The following is a 19,395-nucleotide window of genomic DNA, read 5'->3' as shown; positions in this document are numbered from 1 at the left end:
GCCCTCTTCTCACAGCTCCACTAGGCAGTGCCCCAGTAGGGACTCTGTGTGGTGGCTCCAACCCCACATTTCCCTTCCACACTGCCATAGCAGAGCTTCTCCATGAGGACCCCACCCATGCAGCAAATTTCTGCCTGGACATCCAGGCATCCTCTGAAATCTAGATGGAGGTTCCCAAACCTCAGTTCTTGACTTCTGTACACCCACAGTCTCAACACCATGTGGAAACTGCCAAGGCTTGGGGATTCCACCCTCTGAAGAAACAGCCCAAGCTATACCTTGGCCTCTTTTAGTCATGGGTGGAGCAGCTGGGATACAGACACCAAATCCCTAGACTGCACACAGCAAAGGGACCCTGGGCATGTCCCATGAAACCATTTTTTTCTTCCTAAACCTCCCAGCCTGTGATGGGAAGGGCTGCTTCAGAGGTCTCTGACGTGCCCTGGAGACATTTTCCCCGTTGTCTTGGTGATTAACATTTGGCTCCTCGTTACTCATGCAAATTTCTGCAGCCAGCTTGAATTTCTCCTCAGAAAATGGGTTTTTCTTTTTTATCTCATTATCAGGCTGCAAATTTTCTGAACTTTTATGCTCTGTTTCCTTTTTAAAACTGAATGCATTTAACAGCACCCAAGTCACATCTTGAATTTTTTGCTCCTTAGAAATTTCTTCTGCCAGATACCCTAAATCATCTCTCAGGTTCAAAGTTTTATAAATCTCTAGGGCAGGGGCCAAATGCTGTGTCTCTTTGCTAAGACATAACAAGAGTCACCTTTGCTCCAGTTTCCAACAAGTTTTTCATCTCCATCTGAGAGCCCCACAGCCTGGATTTCACTGTCCATATCATTATCAGCATTTTGGTCAAAGCCATGCAACAAGCCTCTAGGGAGTTCCAAACTTCCCACATTTTTCTGTCTTTTTCTGAGCCCTCCAAACTGTTCCAACCTCTGCCTGTTACCCAGTTCCAAAGTTGCTTCTACATTTTCAGGTATCTTTTCAGCAGCACTCCACTGTTCTGGTACCAGTTTACTGTATTAGTCTGTTTTCATGCTGCTGATAAAGACATACTTGAGACTGGGCAATTTACAAAAGAAAGAGGTTTAATGGACTCACAGCTCCACGTGGCTGGGGAAGCCTCACAATCATGGTGGAAGGTGAAATGCATGTCTCACCTGGTGGCAAACAAGAGAAGAGAGCTTGCGCAGGGAAACTTCCATTTTTAGAACCATCAAATCTCCTGAGACATACTCACTATCATGAGAACAGCATGGGAAAGATCCACCCTCATGATTCAAGTACCTCTCACCAGGTTCCTCCCATGACATGTGGGAATTGTGGAAGTTACAATTTAAGATGAGATTTCCAGAGGGACACAGCCAAACCATATCACTGGGATTAGAGGCATGTGCCACCATGCCCAGCTAATTTTTGTATTTTTAGTAGAGACTAAAATACATGTTGGCCAGGCTGGTCTTGAACTCTGGTCTCAAGTGATCCACCCACCTCGGCCTCCCAAAGTGCTGGGATTACAGGCACGAACCACTGTGCCTGGCCTTGTGGTACTAATAATTTAAAGAGCATGATTGGAGAGGACATCCAATAACAGTTAACATAATAAATATATAAAATTTTATAATGATTTAGAAATGAATGTGCTCTATAAAAATATGAGAGTAAGAAAAAGTTGGGAGCACTAGGTACACTTTTAAATATGGTGTTCAAGGTATAAATCTTTGATGTGGTCATCACTGAGCAAGAAATTATGCTTCTGTTCATAGCGGGAGGAAACTCAGAGGTTGCAATATAAAGTATTTAACTCCTCTAATTTGTCTTCATGGCTTTTGTAGAAGTCATTTGTTAGGATGAGTTAGAAAATGCATAAATGTTTAGTCTTGTGACTATGTACATTTGTGTAATACCATGTGGCACTTTCAGAATTTGATGTTAACAGTGGATCAAATGTCCAGGTTCTTGGCATCTTGAACAAAGAATTGGACAAAATGCACAAACAAAGCAAGGAAGGAAGGCATGAAGGGATTTATTGAAAATGAAGGTACACTCCACAGTGTAGAAGCAGCCTGAGCATAGAGGCTCAAAGGCCCTGTTACAGAGTTTTTGTGAGTTTAAATACCCACTAGTTGGGGTACACTGTATGTAAATGAAGAGGATGAAGTAAAGTTACAAAGTCATTTACTCAGTGTATGCCCTATGGAGAGGGTATTTCCTCTATAGCTGAAGTGTGGATCAGCCTTATGTTCCCTGCCTCCAGACCCTATCTTCCTGCCTCAGTGGCAGCCCTTCATATTTTAATAAGCCATTTTCTGAAAAAAAATCTGTCACTTTGTCCAGTGCCGGGCCATCACTGGTGGACTTTATACCATCCCAGTCATAAAGTGCATACTACAAATTCTTTAAATTTTTAAATTCCTTGTAGAAATGGTCCAGTGTATTATAGTCATTAAAATTAAAGACACTGGAACCAGACTGCCTGGGTTTAAATTCAAGACCTACCACTCGCTGATTATATGACTTTCATTAACTTATTAACCTCTCTGTGGCTCAGAGAGATTATCTTATCTGTAAGTTTGCTTATCTGTAAACTGGGCATAAAATAGTACCATCCTTACAGTTGGTTTTGGAATTAAATGAGAATGCAATACAGTAATACATTTCTGGAAAATAAATGCTATGTACTTTTTGTTGTTATTGTTGTTGCTATTATCTTGAAACTGTGTGTGTGTGTGTGTGTTTGTGTGTGTGAGAACAGTTAACACGTTGAAAGTAAGTAAGTATGGAGGAAGACATAAGGGATCTCTACACAGGAATACCTTGAGTTCTGAAAAGAACCTGGGTTGGTGCATGAAAAAGCAAGTAAAAACTAAGAAAATGAGTTTTAGTGGAAGAAAGAAGAAAGTTGGGGAGGAAAAAACAGAGGGAGACAGGATTTAAGAGGTAGGGGTTATGGCAGAGATGTGAGCAGTCCAGAAGGGTAACGAATGGGGCAACAGCTGCTTAAAGGTGAAGGGTGATTCTAATATACTTAGTATCTCTCAGATGAAGAGCAATGTGGGGCATGCCTGAAGTTGTGACAAGACTCACAAAGCACTTCCTGATAGGACCTCTGTCTACCTTTCTAGTCACATTTTTTACTCCTCACCCTTTCTCTTTTACCTCTGAATATACAAAAACCTTTGTGAACCTAAACTTGCTATTCTTTGTTCAGCCTTAATATTAGAGCTAGGTTGTTTATTTTTTTCCAAATAATTTCCATCTGCTTTTCCTTGTAGGACACTTATACATATAATTTGAGATTGACCCTATATACTATTTTACCTGTAAAATCTTTACTCACTACCTCCAATAGATATTGATGATCATGCTCTCAGGATTCATGAGCTTTGTGAACATCTGTGATGTACAATTACCTTGTTATCATTTTATAATGATTCCATTGCATTTTATATCCTCTACTAGACAAGGAATTAGCTAGTGTTTTTGTTTTCATTTACATTTCTCAGCGTGGAGTAGGCACATGGAGTCAGGCACATGATTGTACCCAGAAAAACTTGTTGGCTGACATTGATAGTGTGTTTGTGAGAACTCAATGAAAACTTGCCCATGGCTGGGCATAGTGGCTCACACCTGTAATCCCAGCACCTTGGGGTGCCAAGGCAGGCGAATCTCCTGAGCTCAGGAGTTCAAGACCAGCCTGAGCAACATAGTGAAACCCTGTTTCTACCAAAAATACAAAAAAATTAGCTGGGCATGGTGGGGCATGCCTGTGTCACAACTACTCAGGAGGCTGAGGTGGGAGGATCACTTGAGTCCAGAAGGCAGAGGTTGCAGTGAGCCGAGATGATGCCACTGCAGCCTAACCTGAGTGACAGAGTGAGACCCCATCTCAAAAAAAAAAGAAAAGAAAGCTTGTCCACACAAAACTGATACTGCACTGTGCACTGCCTGTACAACTGGAAAGATTTATCCTCAAACTATGATTTTCATAATGAATCAGAGTTGAAACTAATAGCTCATAAAAATAACTAAAATTTATTGAATGGTTAGTATACATCAGAGATTGTGCTACAAGCTTTTTTTGCATCAGAGCATTTAATTAGAAGAAACATCTCTGATACATTTTCTTTTTCGCATTTGGAAGAAAATATGGAAGTCAAAATTTAGAGAGATTATGTAGCCTGTCCAACTCTAGTGGCTAGAAATTAAAAGACAGAGGACTTAACACTTGAGATGAATTGAATCTGAAACTGATGTTATATTTCCCCCAATTCTTTCCTACAAACTTTGTATTTCCTTCACACTGCATTCATTTTTTCTCTCTCCCCTTTCTTTTATATGTATTTCTTCTCACACATCCCTGGCTACAGTCCAGATTCTGAGTATCTTGAAACCAGGAACTGTATCATCTGCCTCCCTCTCGATAAATCTAAGATATGACTAATAATATTGCTTAAATTAGTGTTTCAAAAAATGAATTGATGAGTGAATGAATAAATAAATTATAATATGTACTAATAGCTTAATGGTTTGCCTGCTTGGTCAATAACATGACAATTATATTTTCAGATCCGTTTTATAATTTATTTATTTATTTTATTTTTACTTTAGATTCAGAGTGTACATGTGTAGGTTTGTTACAAGGTTATATTACATGATGCTGAGGTTTGGGCTTCTGTAGATTTTTCACCCAGATAGTGAATGTAGTATCCAACAGAAAGCTTTTCAGTGTTTATTCTTCCCGCTCCTTTCGAAGACCCTGGAGTCTATTGTTCCCATTTAGAGCCATTTTAAATGGAGACCCTAAACTGATGACTTCGGAAAAACAGAACCCTTGGACATTCTTCTATGAATTATAGGGTATTTTAACACATATTTTGCTGACAATTAAAATGGGGAGATTTCATAGAACATATAAATCTAGCTTGTCTTTAAAAAATACTGAAAAATAGTGAACACTGGACCCACGTTTCTCTGTCTCTATAGCCTCCCCACTTACACTCAACGCAGGGATTGTCAGCAGGTCTGCTGTCCTTACTTTACTACCTTTCTGGTCTCACAAACATGTGAGTCTATAAACGCTTAGGAAAAGCATCAACTCTTTAAGTAATGGGTATATTACTTCTTTATTTTGCATTCTCTGCTTTGGCAGATCCTTGCCCCCACTCCCAACACACACAAATTCAAGAACTTGCAGAGACTTCAGAAAATTGACATATTATGGTGACTTACAAATTTATGTCTTTATTTTGATTTTTTATTTCTATTTTTATTTTAGGTACACGTGCAAGTTTGTTACATGGGTAAATTGCATGTCATGATTTTAATACCATTTTATTCACATCTTTTATGAAATTTTGTCTCCATTATTTTCTCACCACCTGAAACAATATGTCTATTCTATGTTTCATTTGTCATAGGTAAAACTAACCTTGTCTCCAAGTAAAAATTTAATTACACCTTCCTGAATCTGCTTGGTCTTGACTCCATAAACAATTGGATTCATGGTAGGAGGCAGTAGCAGATAAAGGTTGGCCACGATGATGTGTATGTGGTTTGGGATATTGTGTCCTCCAAAACGATGAGTGAAAAAAGTGAAAAAAGCAGGAACATAGGTGATCACAATGGCACACATGTGAGATGTGCAGGTGCTGAAGGCTTTGTGACGAGCATCTGCTGATGACAGGCTCATAACAGCCTGCAAAATCATAGTGTAAGATACAGAGATACAGCAGATATCAAACACACCAATCAGGAGAGCAACCATCAGACCATAAATAGCATTGACCTTGAAATTGCCACAGGATACCTTGGCCACAGACATATGGTCACAGTAGGTGTGGGCGATGAAGTTCCCCCGGCAATAGGGCAGGCGCTTGGTGAGGAGAGTGAATGGGATGATGAGCATCACATTCCTCAAGAAGGTGGCAAGACCAGCCTTGGCAATGACAGGGTTGGTAAGGATGGTGGCATAGCGTAAGGGGTAGCAGATGGCCACATAGCGGTCCAGGGCCATAAGCATGAGCACCCCAGACTCCATCCCTGTCAGCATATGGACAAAAAACATCTGGGCCAGGCAGGCATTAAAGTCAATCTCCTTGAGGTTGAACCAGAATATGCACAGCATATTAGGTACAGTGGTGGTGCACAAGGTGACATCAGTGAAGGAGAGCAGGGCCAGGAAGTAGTACATGGGCCAGTGCAGGGCCTCCTCATGGCTGATGAGGCAGATGAGCCCACAGTTCCCCATGACAGCAATGATGTACATAAAGCAGAATGGCAGGGAGATCCAGATGTGTGTGGCTTCCAGCCCAGGAACGCCATTCAAGATAAAGAATCCTGGGGTCAGGCTGGAGCTGTTGTCCCCAGACATGATGGCTGACAGGAGGAGAGCATTTTATACTCTTTAGCAGCCATTGCTTTCTGCCTAGGAGAGGGAGAGGGAGAGTTAGAGACGAGATAAGAGGTACTGGTTTGGACAAAGTGAACCTCAAGTGCCATGTACATTCACCTTACATTGATAACCAGAAATTCTTTCTTCCAACTATAGCAAGAAAGACTTTGAACTACAGTGTCCAAAGTCACTAAGCAGTACAGTCTTACCACTACTCAATGTGCCATTGCAAACTTTGATTAACTATCCTCACTTACCACACCTCTCCCCAGCACAACTCTTATACTGTACTACATTCTAATAACAAATTGTGAGCTAGGCTGTAACTGTCTGCCTCCTTCAATAAGTCCATTTCTATTCTGTGCTCTCAGAATCTTCCCATTCTAATTGTACCTGAGTCTTGTCACTGAAATCACATGGGTATAATTACAGCATCACCCTAATATGACCAGTTCTTATCAGTAGCTTAACTTTCCATTTTTAACAATATCTCAAATATTAGCACTTTTCCCCTGCCTTGATAACAAAAAATGCTTATATTCTGTATATAAGATGTCAATAATGTTCCACATAACTTACTCAAGATAATACATAGTAGATAATAAAATATATGTGAATGAGTGAATACATGAGTTAAGAATTTGGTATGTCTGATACTCAAACTCTATCTGATGTCAAAATCATGTTTTTCTATACCATGGAATTTGAAAGGAAGTTCTTGACAAGAAACAGGAAGATATTTACAATTCTAAATCATTAACGAGTTTTACGTAAGTTTAGTAGTGATTTTGCTAAAGATCTAAATTCAATTAGGTATAAAATTTGGCTTCTCTATCTTTTCACAAGTTCCCTATCCATTCTCAATACTAAATTTACACTCAAAAAGCCCTTGAAGTTCTGGGATTATTGACTGTTTGTACTGCTTTAATTTAGTATTATTTTTGTTATAACTGAAAGGAAGTCAATTAAAAAATAGCACCACATCTTTGGATTGCTATTTCTTGGTGGAGCAGTGGAAAGATTTGAATAGTATTTGAAGGAATTTATAGCTTCAGGGGTGTTTGAAGAAAGTTGAAGTGTCCTAATGATTAAATTTTTTTTTATTCGGAATAAAACCCTAATCCTTAAGTTCTGTAGTAGACCCCATGGAGCAAAGCCAATGCCAAACATTCCTCACTATCTAGCAGAAATAGATATATATTTGCAGTGTGATGGCATGGATTACATGGTTGTGAATCCACAAGGCTTAGAGTTCTGTGACCGAAACATTCTAGAAATCACTGCAGTTGTCATGTCCACTGGCTAGATAGAGTACATGGAAATTTCCAATGATGGAGGGAAATATAAAGCAACCACATGTTTCAGAAGCTCGTGATCTCTGAATACTACCTGACTGGATCTCATATAAATAATCCCTTCTTATAAGAAAGTTCTCACAGTACCTCTCCAGAATGTCACTGTTTCAAGAAACCATCATTTTATGTTCTTAGACAAGACAAACTTAAAGATTAAAATTTCTAGTGTCTACCGTCTTTTATGTGTACACCACATTGAAATGAATGGGATGAAAAGAAGATAAGATTAAGTCCAGTGGAAGCCACCCAGAAAGAAAAAGAGCCATTACCTCTTAAGAAGTGAAAGGGAAAGTAAAATACATTGCCCCTTACTGCTATTACTTTTTAAAAACTGTTTCAATGTATCAGGCTGTTGCATTCTTTGCCAAAAATGTCATTACCCTTTCCTAAAATAGGAATTTATGAAAATTGACCAATCTCACCTCAGTGCTAGGCACAATCAAATCTCTATGCATGGCTGAGAATCTTTAGGAGTTGTTTGAAATCTAGGATGACATCTTCTTACATAAAATTTTTTGTTTCCCTGGGGAATTTCCAACAAGATGCCCCAGGCTGATTTAGTCTCCACAATTAGGTGTCTCCGTGGGTTCTGTTTAAAAGAGAGTGAACTTTGGGCCTGCTGGTAATAGATGTATATTTAGAAGCTTTTGAGTAGAGAAAGTTTAATGCCTTTTCCCAAGTGGGAAATATGGTCACCAAGTCTGGTCACGAAAAACATAATTTTTTAAAACTTTTTTTTTCCTCTTACAACAAGAGAAGTATGTCTTTAATATAGAAAATTTGGAAACTATGGAAAAGTATAATAAAGAGTTGAAAATCACTTGTAATTCTAAAACAGAGGAATAAGCCCTCTAAAAAGTTTTCTGTACTTAATTCAATCACTTTATAATTATTATGTATAATATTCCGAGATTTCAAAAAAGTAAATTGCAGATGATATGGAGTTGTATACATTGTTTCTATCTCCAGCTAGTATTATTTTGTGCACATTTCATCATGACATTGTATATGCTTTGAATTAAAAAGTTTAATAGCTAGACCTTCTTTCCATCCAATAGCTGTACCAAATTTAATCATGTGTTTTATTACTCTTGAATATTTGTTTCCAAATTTTTCTATCAAATATAATTCCTCAATGAATATCTTAATCCACTCTGTATGCGTTTCTGATTTTTCTTCTCTACAGATAGATAGAAATGTTATTGAAGTTTATGGGCTCAAAAGGCATGAACAATTTTGATTGTGTTGATAAATGTTAGAAAAAATCATTTCAATAAAATTTGTGGTGATGTTCATTTCCATGCAAAGCGACTGAACCATCCCCCCAAGAATACTATTATATACCTTCTTTCCCAAGCTTCACTAGTGCAAATACTGTCTCACTTGTATCTTAAATTGAATTAAAATTAACTTCACTAGTAGTAATTATGTCACTTTTTTCAAGCGTTCTTGGTCAACTTTTTTTGTATATTTATTAGTCATCCACCTCCTTGTCCATCTTCATTGGAGGTGTTAGTGTTTATTCATTGCATGATAAGCACTTTCAAAATGAAAATTATCAACCCATTGTCTGTTGTATTTGCAAACATTTTTTTCAAGGTAGTATTGGTTTTAAATTTTATATTATAGTGGTAAGTAATTGTATATTTTGACCTTTCTTCCTTTTTACTAAAAAACCCCACAAAACACAATTTTTCTATACTTAAACTCTTTTGTATGAAATGATATGAAGTAGAAAACAGCCATAACATTCCCATAAACTCACATTTCACCTTAATCCACTTCTGAAGTAAATGCTATTAAAACCTAAAGTCTGATGTATGTATTTCCAGAAATTTCTTTTATAAGTATTTAAAAAATTAATGTATTCCTTTTGTTGTTTTGTTTAGCTTTCAGCATTAGCAATATTACATACAGGTGTATAAAGATTCCTGAGACTCCTTGGAAACAAAACTTTCATTTAAATGAAAAATTTAGTTGTGTTTAAAAAACAATAGAATACACACAAAATTATTTTGTCAAAATATAAATTAATGCAGCTATTACAAAAATACATATATGAGTTTCAGTGTAAACTCTTCTCTTTTAGATCTAAAAATGTAGAAAAATGAGAATTGGTATGAAACATTGGTTAGATTTAGATCAGGAGGTCAGGCGCGGTGGCTCACACCTATAATCCCAGCACTTTGGGGGGCCCAAGAGTTTGAGACCTGCCTGGACAATATGGTGAAACCCGTCTCCACTAAAAATACAAAGATTAGCCAGGCGTGGTAGTGCAAGCCTGTAGTCCCAGCAACTCGGGAGGCTGAGATGGGTGGGTCGCTTGAGCCTGGGAGGCAGAGGTTGCAGTGAGCTGAGATAACTCTACTGCACTCCAGCCTGGGTGACAGAGTGAGACCGTGTCTCTCAAAAAAAAAAAAAAAAAAGATTTAGATCAGGCTTCCTAAATTGGAGACCATACATGGCCTCCGCACTGTTTACACTCAACTGCATCAAGACCTCCTATGCAGTTCTTTAAAAAGAAAGTTCATAGGGTGCCCTATAATTTATCACTTTGCTCATAAATATTTGTATTGTGTTTGGTTTAGTTATTGACATGCCCGATTCATTCTTTTTGTAGTGTAGTAAAATATACATAACAAAGTTTGCCATCTTAATCATGTTCAGGTATATACAGTTCAGTGGCATTAAATACATTCATCATGTTTTGCAGCCATCACCACTATCCATCTCCAGAACTCTTTTCATCCTGTCAAACTCTGAAACTCTACACCCATTAAACAATGACTCCCCATTTGCCCTCCCACCAGCCTCTGGCAACCACCATTCTTTCTGCTGTCTAATGATTTTGAGCTTTCTAGGTACTTTATATAAATGGAATCATATGATATTTGTCTTTTTGTGACAGGCATATTTTATTTAGCATAATGTCCTAAGTTTCATCTATGTGGTAGCAGACGTCAGAATGTTCTTCCTTTTTAAGTCTGAGTAATATTGCATTATATGTACAGGTATATACACACACATATATATATACATATATAATGTATATATACACACGTATATACACACGTATATACACATATGTATATACACACATATACATACTACATTTTGCTTATCCATTATTCATTCATCCATTGATGGGCAATTAGATTGTTCTTATATCTTGGTTACTGTGAATAATGCTGCAATGAACGTGTGACTGCAGACACCTATTCAACATACTGATTTCAATTCTCTTGGGGATCTCACGCAATAGTGAGATTGCTGAATCATATGCTATTTTTAGTTTTAATTTTTTGAGGAACTACCATACTGTTTTCCACCGCAGCTGTAGCATTTTACATTTTTGCCAAAAGGGCACAAGGGTCCAATTTCTCTACATTCTCACTGACATTTATTATTTTCTGTTTATTTTTATAGTAGCCATCCTAATTGGTGTAAGGTGGTATTTTATTGTAGTTTTAATTTGCAGTTCCCTAATGATTACTGATGTCCAGTGTCTTTTTATGTGTTTATTATCCATTTGTATATCTTATTTGGAGAAATGTCTATTCTAATCCTTTGCCCATTTCTTATTAAGCTCTTTGTTGTTGTTGTTGAGGTTTAGGAGCTCTATATATATTTTGTATATTAATACCTATTAGATATATAATTTATAAATATTTTCTTCTAGTCTGTGGGTTGCCTTTTTACTTTGTTTATAGAATCTTTTGATGCACAATTTAAAAACAAATTTCATAAAGTCTAATTTATCTGTTTTTTTCTTTTGTTTCCTGTGCCTGTGCCTTTAGTGTCATTTCCAAGAAATCATTACCAAATCCAATGTCATAAAATTTTTTCTCTTTGTTTTCTTCCAAGAGTTTCATAATTTTAGGTTTTATTTTTACATCTTTCATCCATTTTGAGTTAATATTTGGACATGCTGTTATGTAACAGTCCAACTTCATTTCTGTACATGTAGATACCCAGTTTTCTCAGCACTATTTATTGTAAAGAATGTCCTTTCAACATTGAATGATATTGACACTCTTGTCAAAAGTCACTTTACCACATATGTGAGGGTTCATCTCTGGGCTCTCTATTCTACTTCATTGGTCTGCAGTTCTGACTTTGTGCTAGTGCCACACTGTTTTGGTTTACTGTCACTTTGTCATAAATTTTGAAATCAGAAATGTGAGTCCTCCAGCTTTTCTCTTTGTTCAAGATTGCTTTGGCTATGTAGGGTCCCTTGAGATTTCATATGAATTGTAGAATGGATTTTTCTATTTCTGCAAAATTAATTATTGGGATTTTGATAGGGATCTTACTAAATCTGTAGATTACTTTGGGTTGTACTGACATCCTAACAATACTATTGTCCACCCCTTGAACATGGCATGTATTTCCATTTATTAATGTCTTCTTTAATTTATTTCTGCAATATTTTACAGTTTTAATTATATAAATTTCTTACTTTTGCATTAATAACAATCTGAAAGGAAATTAGGAAAATAATTTAATTTACAATGGAATTAAAAATAAAATATAATTTTATTATGTATTTTGTATTTTCTTATGTATTTTATTATTTTATGTGCTATTGTGAATTGTTTTTCTAAATTTCTTTTCAGATTGTTCGTTGTTAATGTATAAAAGGGCAACTGATTTTTGCATTCTGACTTCGTATCTTGTTACCTTGCTCATTTATTATTTTAACAAGTTTTGTGGAATCTTTAGGGTTTTCTACATAGTAGATCATTTCAACAGTGAACAAAGATAATTTTACTTCTTCTTTTCCAATTGAGAGGCCTTTTATTTCTTGTCCTTGCCTAATTGCTCTGGCTAGGACTTTCAGTACTATGTTGAATAGAAGTGGTGAAAGAGGATACCTATGTCTTGTCTAATTTCAGAGGAAAAGCTTTCAACTTTTCACCACTGAGTAAGTATGATGTTAGCTGTGGGCTTCTGATACATGTGTTGAGGTACACTTCTTTAATATCTAACTTGATAAAAGTTTTCATCATGAAAGGAGGTTGAATTGTGTCAAATGCTTTTTCTGCATTTATTGAAATGATCATATATTTTTGTCATTCATTCTGTTAATGAGGTGTGTTGCATTTATTGATTTGTGTGTGTTGAAACATCCTTGTATTCCGGTGATAAAGCCCAAGTGATCATGGTGAATGATCCTTTTACTGTGCTGTTGATTCGGTTCACTAGAATTTGTTGAGGATTTTTGCATCTGTTTAACAGGATATTGGCCTATTGTTTTCTTTTTTGTTGTCCTTGTCTGGCAGATGTCAGTGTAATGCTGGCTTATTAAAATGAGTTTGGAAGTATTCCTTTCTCTTTCACTTTTTCGAAGAATTTGAAAATAATTGGTATTAATTCCCCTTTAAATGTTCGGTAGAATTCAGCAGTGAAGCCTCCATGTCCTGGATTTTTTTTATTTTTTTTGATGGGAGATTTTTTATTACTGATTCAATTGTTTTACTTATCTTTGGTCTGTTTAGATATTCTATTTCTTTATGATTTAGTATTGGTGAGTTGTAAGTGTAGTTCAGGTCCAGTGTTTCCTTATTGACTTTCTGTAAGTTGTAAGTGCCAAGGAATTTATCCATTTCTTGTAAGTTATCCAATTTGTTGGCATATAATTGTTTGTAGTAGTCTCTTATGACCCTTTGGATTTCTTTGGATTCAGTTGTAATGCCTCTTTTTTCATTTCTAATTTTATTTCATTTGAATCTTTTTACTTGTTTTTTATAATTTCTATTTCATTTATTTCTGATCTGATCTTTATCATTACCTGCCTTCTAATTACATGGGTTAAGCTTTTTCTTCTTTTTCTAGTTCCTTGAAATATAACATTAGATTATTTATTTGAGATCTTTATTATTTTTTGATGTAGGTGTTTCTTGCTATGAACTTTCCTTGTAGAACTGCTTTCGTAGCATCTCATGAGATTTGCTTTGTTGTGCTTACATCTCCATTAGGATCAATATATTATTTAGTTTCCCCTTTTATTTAATTTTTGATCCATTGGTTTTTCAGGAGTGTAATTTTCATGTATTTGTAAAATTTTCAAACTTCCTCTTATTATTGGTTTCTAGTTTTATATAATTGTGATAGAAAAATATATTTGATATGATTTCAGTCTTTAAATTTTTATTTAAAATTTAAATTTTTTAAGACTTGTTTTCTAGCCTAAAATATAACTGATTTGGTCTGAAGTATAGTTCAAGTCCAGTGTTTCCTTGTTGATTATCTATATGGGTGATCTTTTCATTGTTGAAAATGCGGTGTTGACATCCCCTACTATTATTTTATTGCAGTCTATCTCTCCCTTCAGCTCTATTAATATTTTCTTTATATATTTAGGTGCTGTGATATTACAGACATATATATTTACAATGGTTAATGTGCTTGATTAATTGGGCTCTGTATCAATATATAATTACCTTTACACTATTTTAAATTTTTGTTTTTCCTCATTTCCTTTTTTTTTTTTTTTTTTTTTTGAGATAGAGTCTCGCTCAGTCACGCAGGCTGGAGTGCAGTGGCAGGATCTCGGCTCACTGCAAGCTCCGCCTCCTGGGTTCATGCCATTCTCCTGCCTCAGCCTCCTGAGTAGCTGGGACTATAGGCGCCCGCCACCATGCCCAGCTAATTTTTTGTATTTTTTAGTAGATACAGGGTTTCACCATGTTAGCCAGGATGGTCTAGATCTCCTGACCTCGTGATCCGCCTGCCTCGGCCTCCCAAAGTGCTGGGATTACAGGTGTGAGCCACCTTGCCCGACCCTCCTCATTTCTTCTCAAAGTAAAAAACAGGATACGTGTGCAGAATGTGCAGGTTTGTCACATAGGTATACGTGTGCCATGGTGGTTTGCTGCACCTATTGACCCATCCTTTAAGTTCCCTCCCCTCAACCCCCAACCCCCAACAGGCCTTGGTGTGTGTTGTTTCCCTCTCTATGTCCATGTGTTCTCATTGTTCAGTTCCCACTTATGAGTGAGAACATGCAGTGTTTGATTTTCTGTTCCTGCCTTTACAGTTTTTGATTTAAATGCTATTTTAGCCAATATACATATAGCTACTTCTGAACTCTTTTGCCCTGTATTTGCCCAAAATATCTTTTTCCATTCCTTTGCTTTCAACCTGTGTGTGTGTCTTTAGAGGTGAAGTGATGCCCTCACAGGCAGCAAATAGTTGGGTCTTCTATTTTTAATTCATTCAGCAAATCTATGTCTTCTGATTGAAGAATTTAATCATTTTGCCTTCAAGGTAATTATTGATAAGTAAGGACTTACTACAGCCATTTTGTTGTTTTCTTGTTGTTTTTTACATTCTTTCTTCCCTTCTTCTCTTGTTGTCTTCTTTTATGATAGATAATTTTGTCTAATAGTGTGCTTTCGTTCTTTACTTTTTATATTTTGTGCATCTACTATAGGTTTTTGCTTTGTGGTTACCTCAAGTCTTACATAAAACATTCTATATTTATAAAAGGCTATTTTAGGCTGATAACAACTTCAATTGCATAAAGAAGTTCCATACTTCTACTCAACTCTCCCTGATATTTTATGTTTCTGATGTCACATTTACTTCTTTTTATATTGTATATCCCTTAACAAACTATTGTAGCTGTCTATTTTTTAAATTAATTTTGTCTTTTAACATTCATATTAATGATATAGGTGATTTACATACCACCATTACAGTATTAGAGTATTCAGAGTTTCACTATGTACTTACTTTTGCCAGTGACTTTTATTCTTTCATATGTTTTCATGTCACTAATCAGCATCCTGTTTTTTCAGCTTTAGCATTTCTTGTAAGGCAGGTCTGGTGGTAATACACTGTCTTAGCTTTTGAATTTCATTTTTATATTAAATCTTACATATCAAGAATAAAACAGGTGGCCAAAGTTTAAATTATATTTATATATCATATTTTATAAATATTTTAATATATTTTGTGTTTAGCCACTTTTGCCAATAGTTTTTTCAAAAATTATTTTCTCAACTTTCTGTATTACAATAAAAAAATTTTTATCTCCAAGTAGAAAGCTTTTATCATTCATCTTCTTAAACCTTTTCATTGTCTCTCTTGTTCTTACCATAAACCCAAAAATGACTCTATGAAATTACCTGACATCATAGGCATAGGGCTCTAGGTTTAGTATGAAGCAAAACAACAATAACAAAACAACAAAAAGGTAACATATTAGGTTAAAAAAAAAGATTGTGTACTATAAACTCAGATAGAACTGGCCCCTGATTTGAGCCCACTTAATCTTGTTTTCAGTCCCTTCCTGTGTGGCACATTCATTCCTCAAAACCTCCATGCCGGCCATTTCCTCTTCCTTAAACAGTTCTTACCTCCCATCCCCCTTCCGCAATGTTAACACCAGCTTATCTTCTGTACCACCTTGAGCATTTGTTCCTTCTGAAAGTCTTTTCTGGTATTTGTAATTTGTGACATTACATCTCATTATATTTATAACACATTCCTTTGCATTTTTGCTTCATTTGACTTTTCCCCTACCTTATTTATTTATCTTTCCATCATAATTCCATTTTAAAATGTTTTGGGATTTTTGAGGGCCTCTTAATACAACCTTGTACTTTCCTCCTCAGTTCAGAGCTGAGACACACAGGAGACAAGGAGTTGACAGAGAATGTCAACAATTTTATGATATACATCTGGGAAAATGAGGCTTTAGATTTTTCAGGCAAAATACCTTGTTCTGCCGTGCCTCTGATTTAGACTAGTTTGCTCATCCAGTCCCTAGCATAGACACATACAAGTCTCTTTCGGAAAGCTTGGCCACTGACTTTGCTAATGTGGACAGACCAGAATGCATGGCCTATTCAGGCAGGGAGATTGACTTCTGTGAAGCGTCAAGGCTCAGCATATAACTCACCCATAGCTCACTGATATCTGATGCTTCTCCCACTCAGAGGAATGAGTTATGACAAGAAGAATGTTGTTCTAAATGAAGTCCTTATACTTGAAGTAATAAGTGTAGAATAATTAATTATACCCTTTCCCCAAATCTCTCTTCCTTTCCTTAAACTTACTGCTATTTGTTCTTTCTCATAATACAGTATCTTCTTGTACTAAATTCAGATTGTGATAGCCTCTCCTGAATGACTACTGGGTAAATAACAAAAGGAAGGCAGAAATAAAGATGTTCTTTGAAATCAATGAGAACAAAGACACAATGTGCCAGAATCTCTGGGACACATTTAAATTTCTTGTCTTTAATTAGCCCACAGAATAGTGAAACTATCCTTGGGCAATGGTATTCATTTTTCAGCTTTTTTATAGAACTGCTTTGAAAATAGCTTTACTTTTTTTTTTTTTTGAAAGACAATGTAAGAGACAATAATTTTCTCTGAGTTCCTCTTCAAAGATTTAGCCGCTAACTTCCTGGTCTTTTGTTCTCAAACTCAACTTTCCTTTTCCTTAGTTACTGTAAAACAGCCTACCGCTTCCCATCAGCTCTAATCAATAACTCACATCTGTTCCCGTAGTTACCTGGACTCATTGTTCCCCAGAAACTGCACATCTCACATGCCTCACCACTGTACCCCATGTTCCCCTTCCCTTCCATATTTAGAAAGATATTTGCAAGTAGCCAATCTGGTCAGCTCAGCCCATGGGGGAGTGACACAGCCCATGGGGGACCCCAGCCCATGGGGGAGTGACACAGAAGTAGAAACTGTCAGAGATAAAAGCTCCCTGCTCTCCTTCCTTCCCTGTGCTCTTGTGATCTTGATTGATGTGAGTGGCACCCTTCTACAGAAGTAAATTGCCTTGCTAAGAGAACTTTTGCCTAAGTGTTGGTTTCACTTTGCGGCACTGAGCATTTATTCCTAGAGCATTTTTACACCCAACAACTCTGGGGGCTCATCTGGGATCCCCGCTCTCCTTCAGAAAGGGATCTTCAGTCATCCTACCCAGGGGAGACGCATTCCAATGCCCCGTTGCGGTAGTCTCAGGGAGGGGAGATCGGGACCCACCCGTTGTGATGAATAAACCCGGACTCTCAGCAACGCGAGGAGGAGAGGCTTGCAATACCGCGGTGACCAGGTAAACTCTGTGCACAGATCAAGGTAGGAAACGTCACAGCGGCGACAAAGTACTTCCTTGGTGGTTGGGGGCCGTGGGTCGGGGCATTCTGGAGGTTGAAAGTGCGTGAATGGTAGCAAGCGCTCCTGCTGCGCGGAATGAATGAGTCCAATCTGTGGTTCCGTGGTCACCTCATATGGGGGTCCCATCAGGGGTTTATGCTGACCCGCCATCAAGGCTAAGAGGAACCTGAAATATTCCCACGAGGGAAGCGGCCAGAGTGGACAAAGCGAAAGGATGCAAAGAGCCTCCAGCAGATGGGGCTAAAGCATAGGCGAATTGAGCCTCAGTTAAGATTCCAGTGAAGGATAGGCAAGAGGTCCCCTAACACAAGGGGTTGAGCCACAAGGAATCCCTCGCCAAATAGGCGAGAAATCCCTAATATGATGGGGTTGAGCCACAGCAATCCCCCGTTAGGCAAGAAATTCCTAATATGAGAGATTGCGCCTAGCCAAGACCCAATATGGGAAATATTACAAGCAAAAATGTTAAGAACAGTAACAAAGATTTATGCCACCTGATAGTCCCCTAACTCTCATGAAAAAAGATATGAATAGTAACAAAGATATACCACCTGATAGCCCCATAAGTCTCATGCTAAAATGTTGGGAAGATAATGAAAGAACTAAACATAAGAAAAAGCAACAAATGATAAAATATTGCTTTTCTATTTGGACTCAAAGACCTAACCTCAATCCCTCAATCTTCTGGCCAAAGTTTGGGTCAACTGAGGATATACTATGTCAACTTTCAGTTTAACATGTAAATAATAAAAGCCCAGTTTCTCAAGAAGAACTGGACTATGCTCTTTTTTGGAGGCAAAGACCTGTCCTCCCTTTCCCTTATGCACCTGCCCCTACTGTGGAGACAGTGAAGGAGGGTTCTCAGAGGATCCTAGCAAAGAAAACAGCACATAGGATTCCCTGGACCATCCTTTACCTAATGCCCCTAGTCCCCCATCTAATACCCCCAACCCTTCCCCTCAGGCCCAGCCTAAGTCCCCCTCTCTGAAAGGACTCCAAGCTCCTAATTCGCCAGGTGGCTTTTGACAGGCTAGCGACATCAAGGATCTGCCTCAACATGTTGTCGTTGTCGTGCAGCCTCTAGTGCGCCCCCACAAGAGAAAAAGCCCATGCTCTGCCGCAGCCTATGCCCTAAGCAGACTACATTATGGGACATATGCCTTACTTTTGCCAGGGTCAAGTAATACAGGCTTCAGATGCGGCTCCAAGCAGCTAGGCATCCCCGCGGCTAAGTTTCCTGAGCAAGTAGTAGATAATCTTTCAGCTGATATATCCGCTAGCATTTATTATGGGTCAGGCCAGTATTAAAAGTGAAAATATCCTCCAGAAAAGACTTTGATTATTTAAAGTCACTTATATTAAAATGTACCACCAGAAAAGTATTACATGTGTATAAGTACGAGTTTAAAAGTATAGTTTAACATTAATGACTGATAATTCGCTTAATCTAGCAAGTTTCTTAATGAGATATCCAAAGCTAAAAAGAAAGCAC

At 37.3% G+C, this 19,395-nt stretch overlaps 1 protein-coding gene across 1 annotated transcript; it reads right to left on the bottom strand.

Annotated features, from left to right (window-relative positions):
• Positions 1 to 5,177: 5,177 nt before the first annotated feature.
• Positions 5,178 to 17,839, bottom strand: LOC130540579 (olfactory receptor 52N2). The gene is made up of 2 exons (XM_057299079.2): positions 17,709 to 17,839; positions 5,178 to 6,439 (listed from the first exon to the last, which is right to left on the bottom strand). Exon 2 carries the CDS (start codon positions 6,383 to 6,385, stop codon positions 5,420 to 5,422), a length of 966 nt encoding a protein of 321 aa, XP_057155062.2. The 5' UTR covers positions 6,386 to 6,439; positions 17,709 to 17,839; the 3' UTR covers positions 5,178 to 5,419.
• Between the last annotated feature and the right edge of the window lie 1,556 nt (positions 17,840 to 19,395).

Source organism: Pan paniscus, chromosome 9, assembly GCF_029289425.2.
Source record: "Pan paniscus chromosome 9, NHGRI_mPanPan1-v2.0_pri, whole genome shotgun sequence".
NCBI classification, from domain to species: Eukaryota; Metazoa; Chordata; class Mammalia; order Primates; family Hominidae; genus Pan; species Pan paniscus.
The sequence above is the reverse complement of the archived record's forward strand: the minus strand, read 5'-3'. Positions and strand labels throughout refer to the sequence as shown.

Excerpts from the sequence above, each read along its gene's own strand:
- LOC130540579 (XM_057299079.2), bottom strand. The coding sequence starts at position 6,385 with ATGTCTGGGGACAACAGCTCCAGCCTGACCCCAGGATTCTTTATCTTG.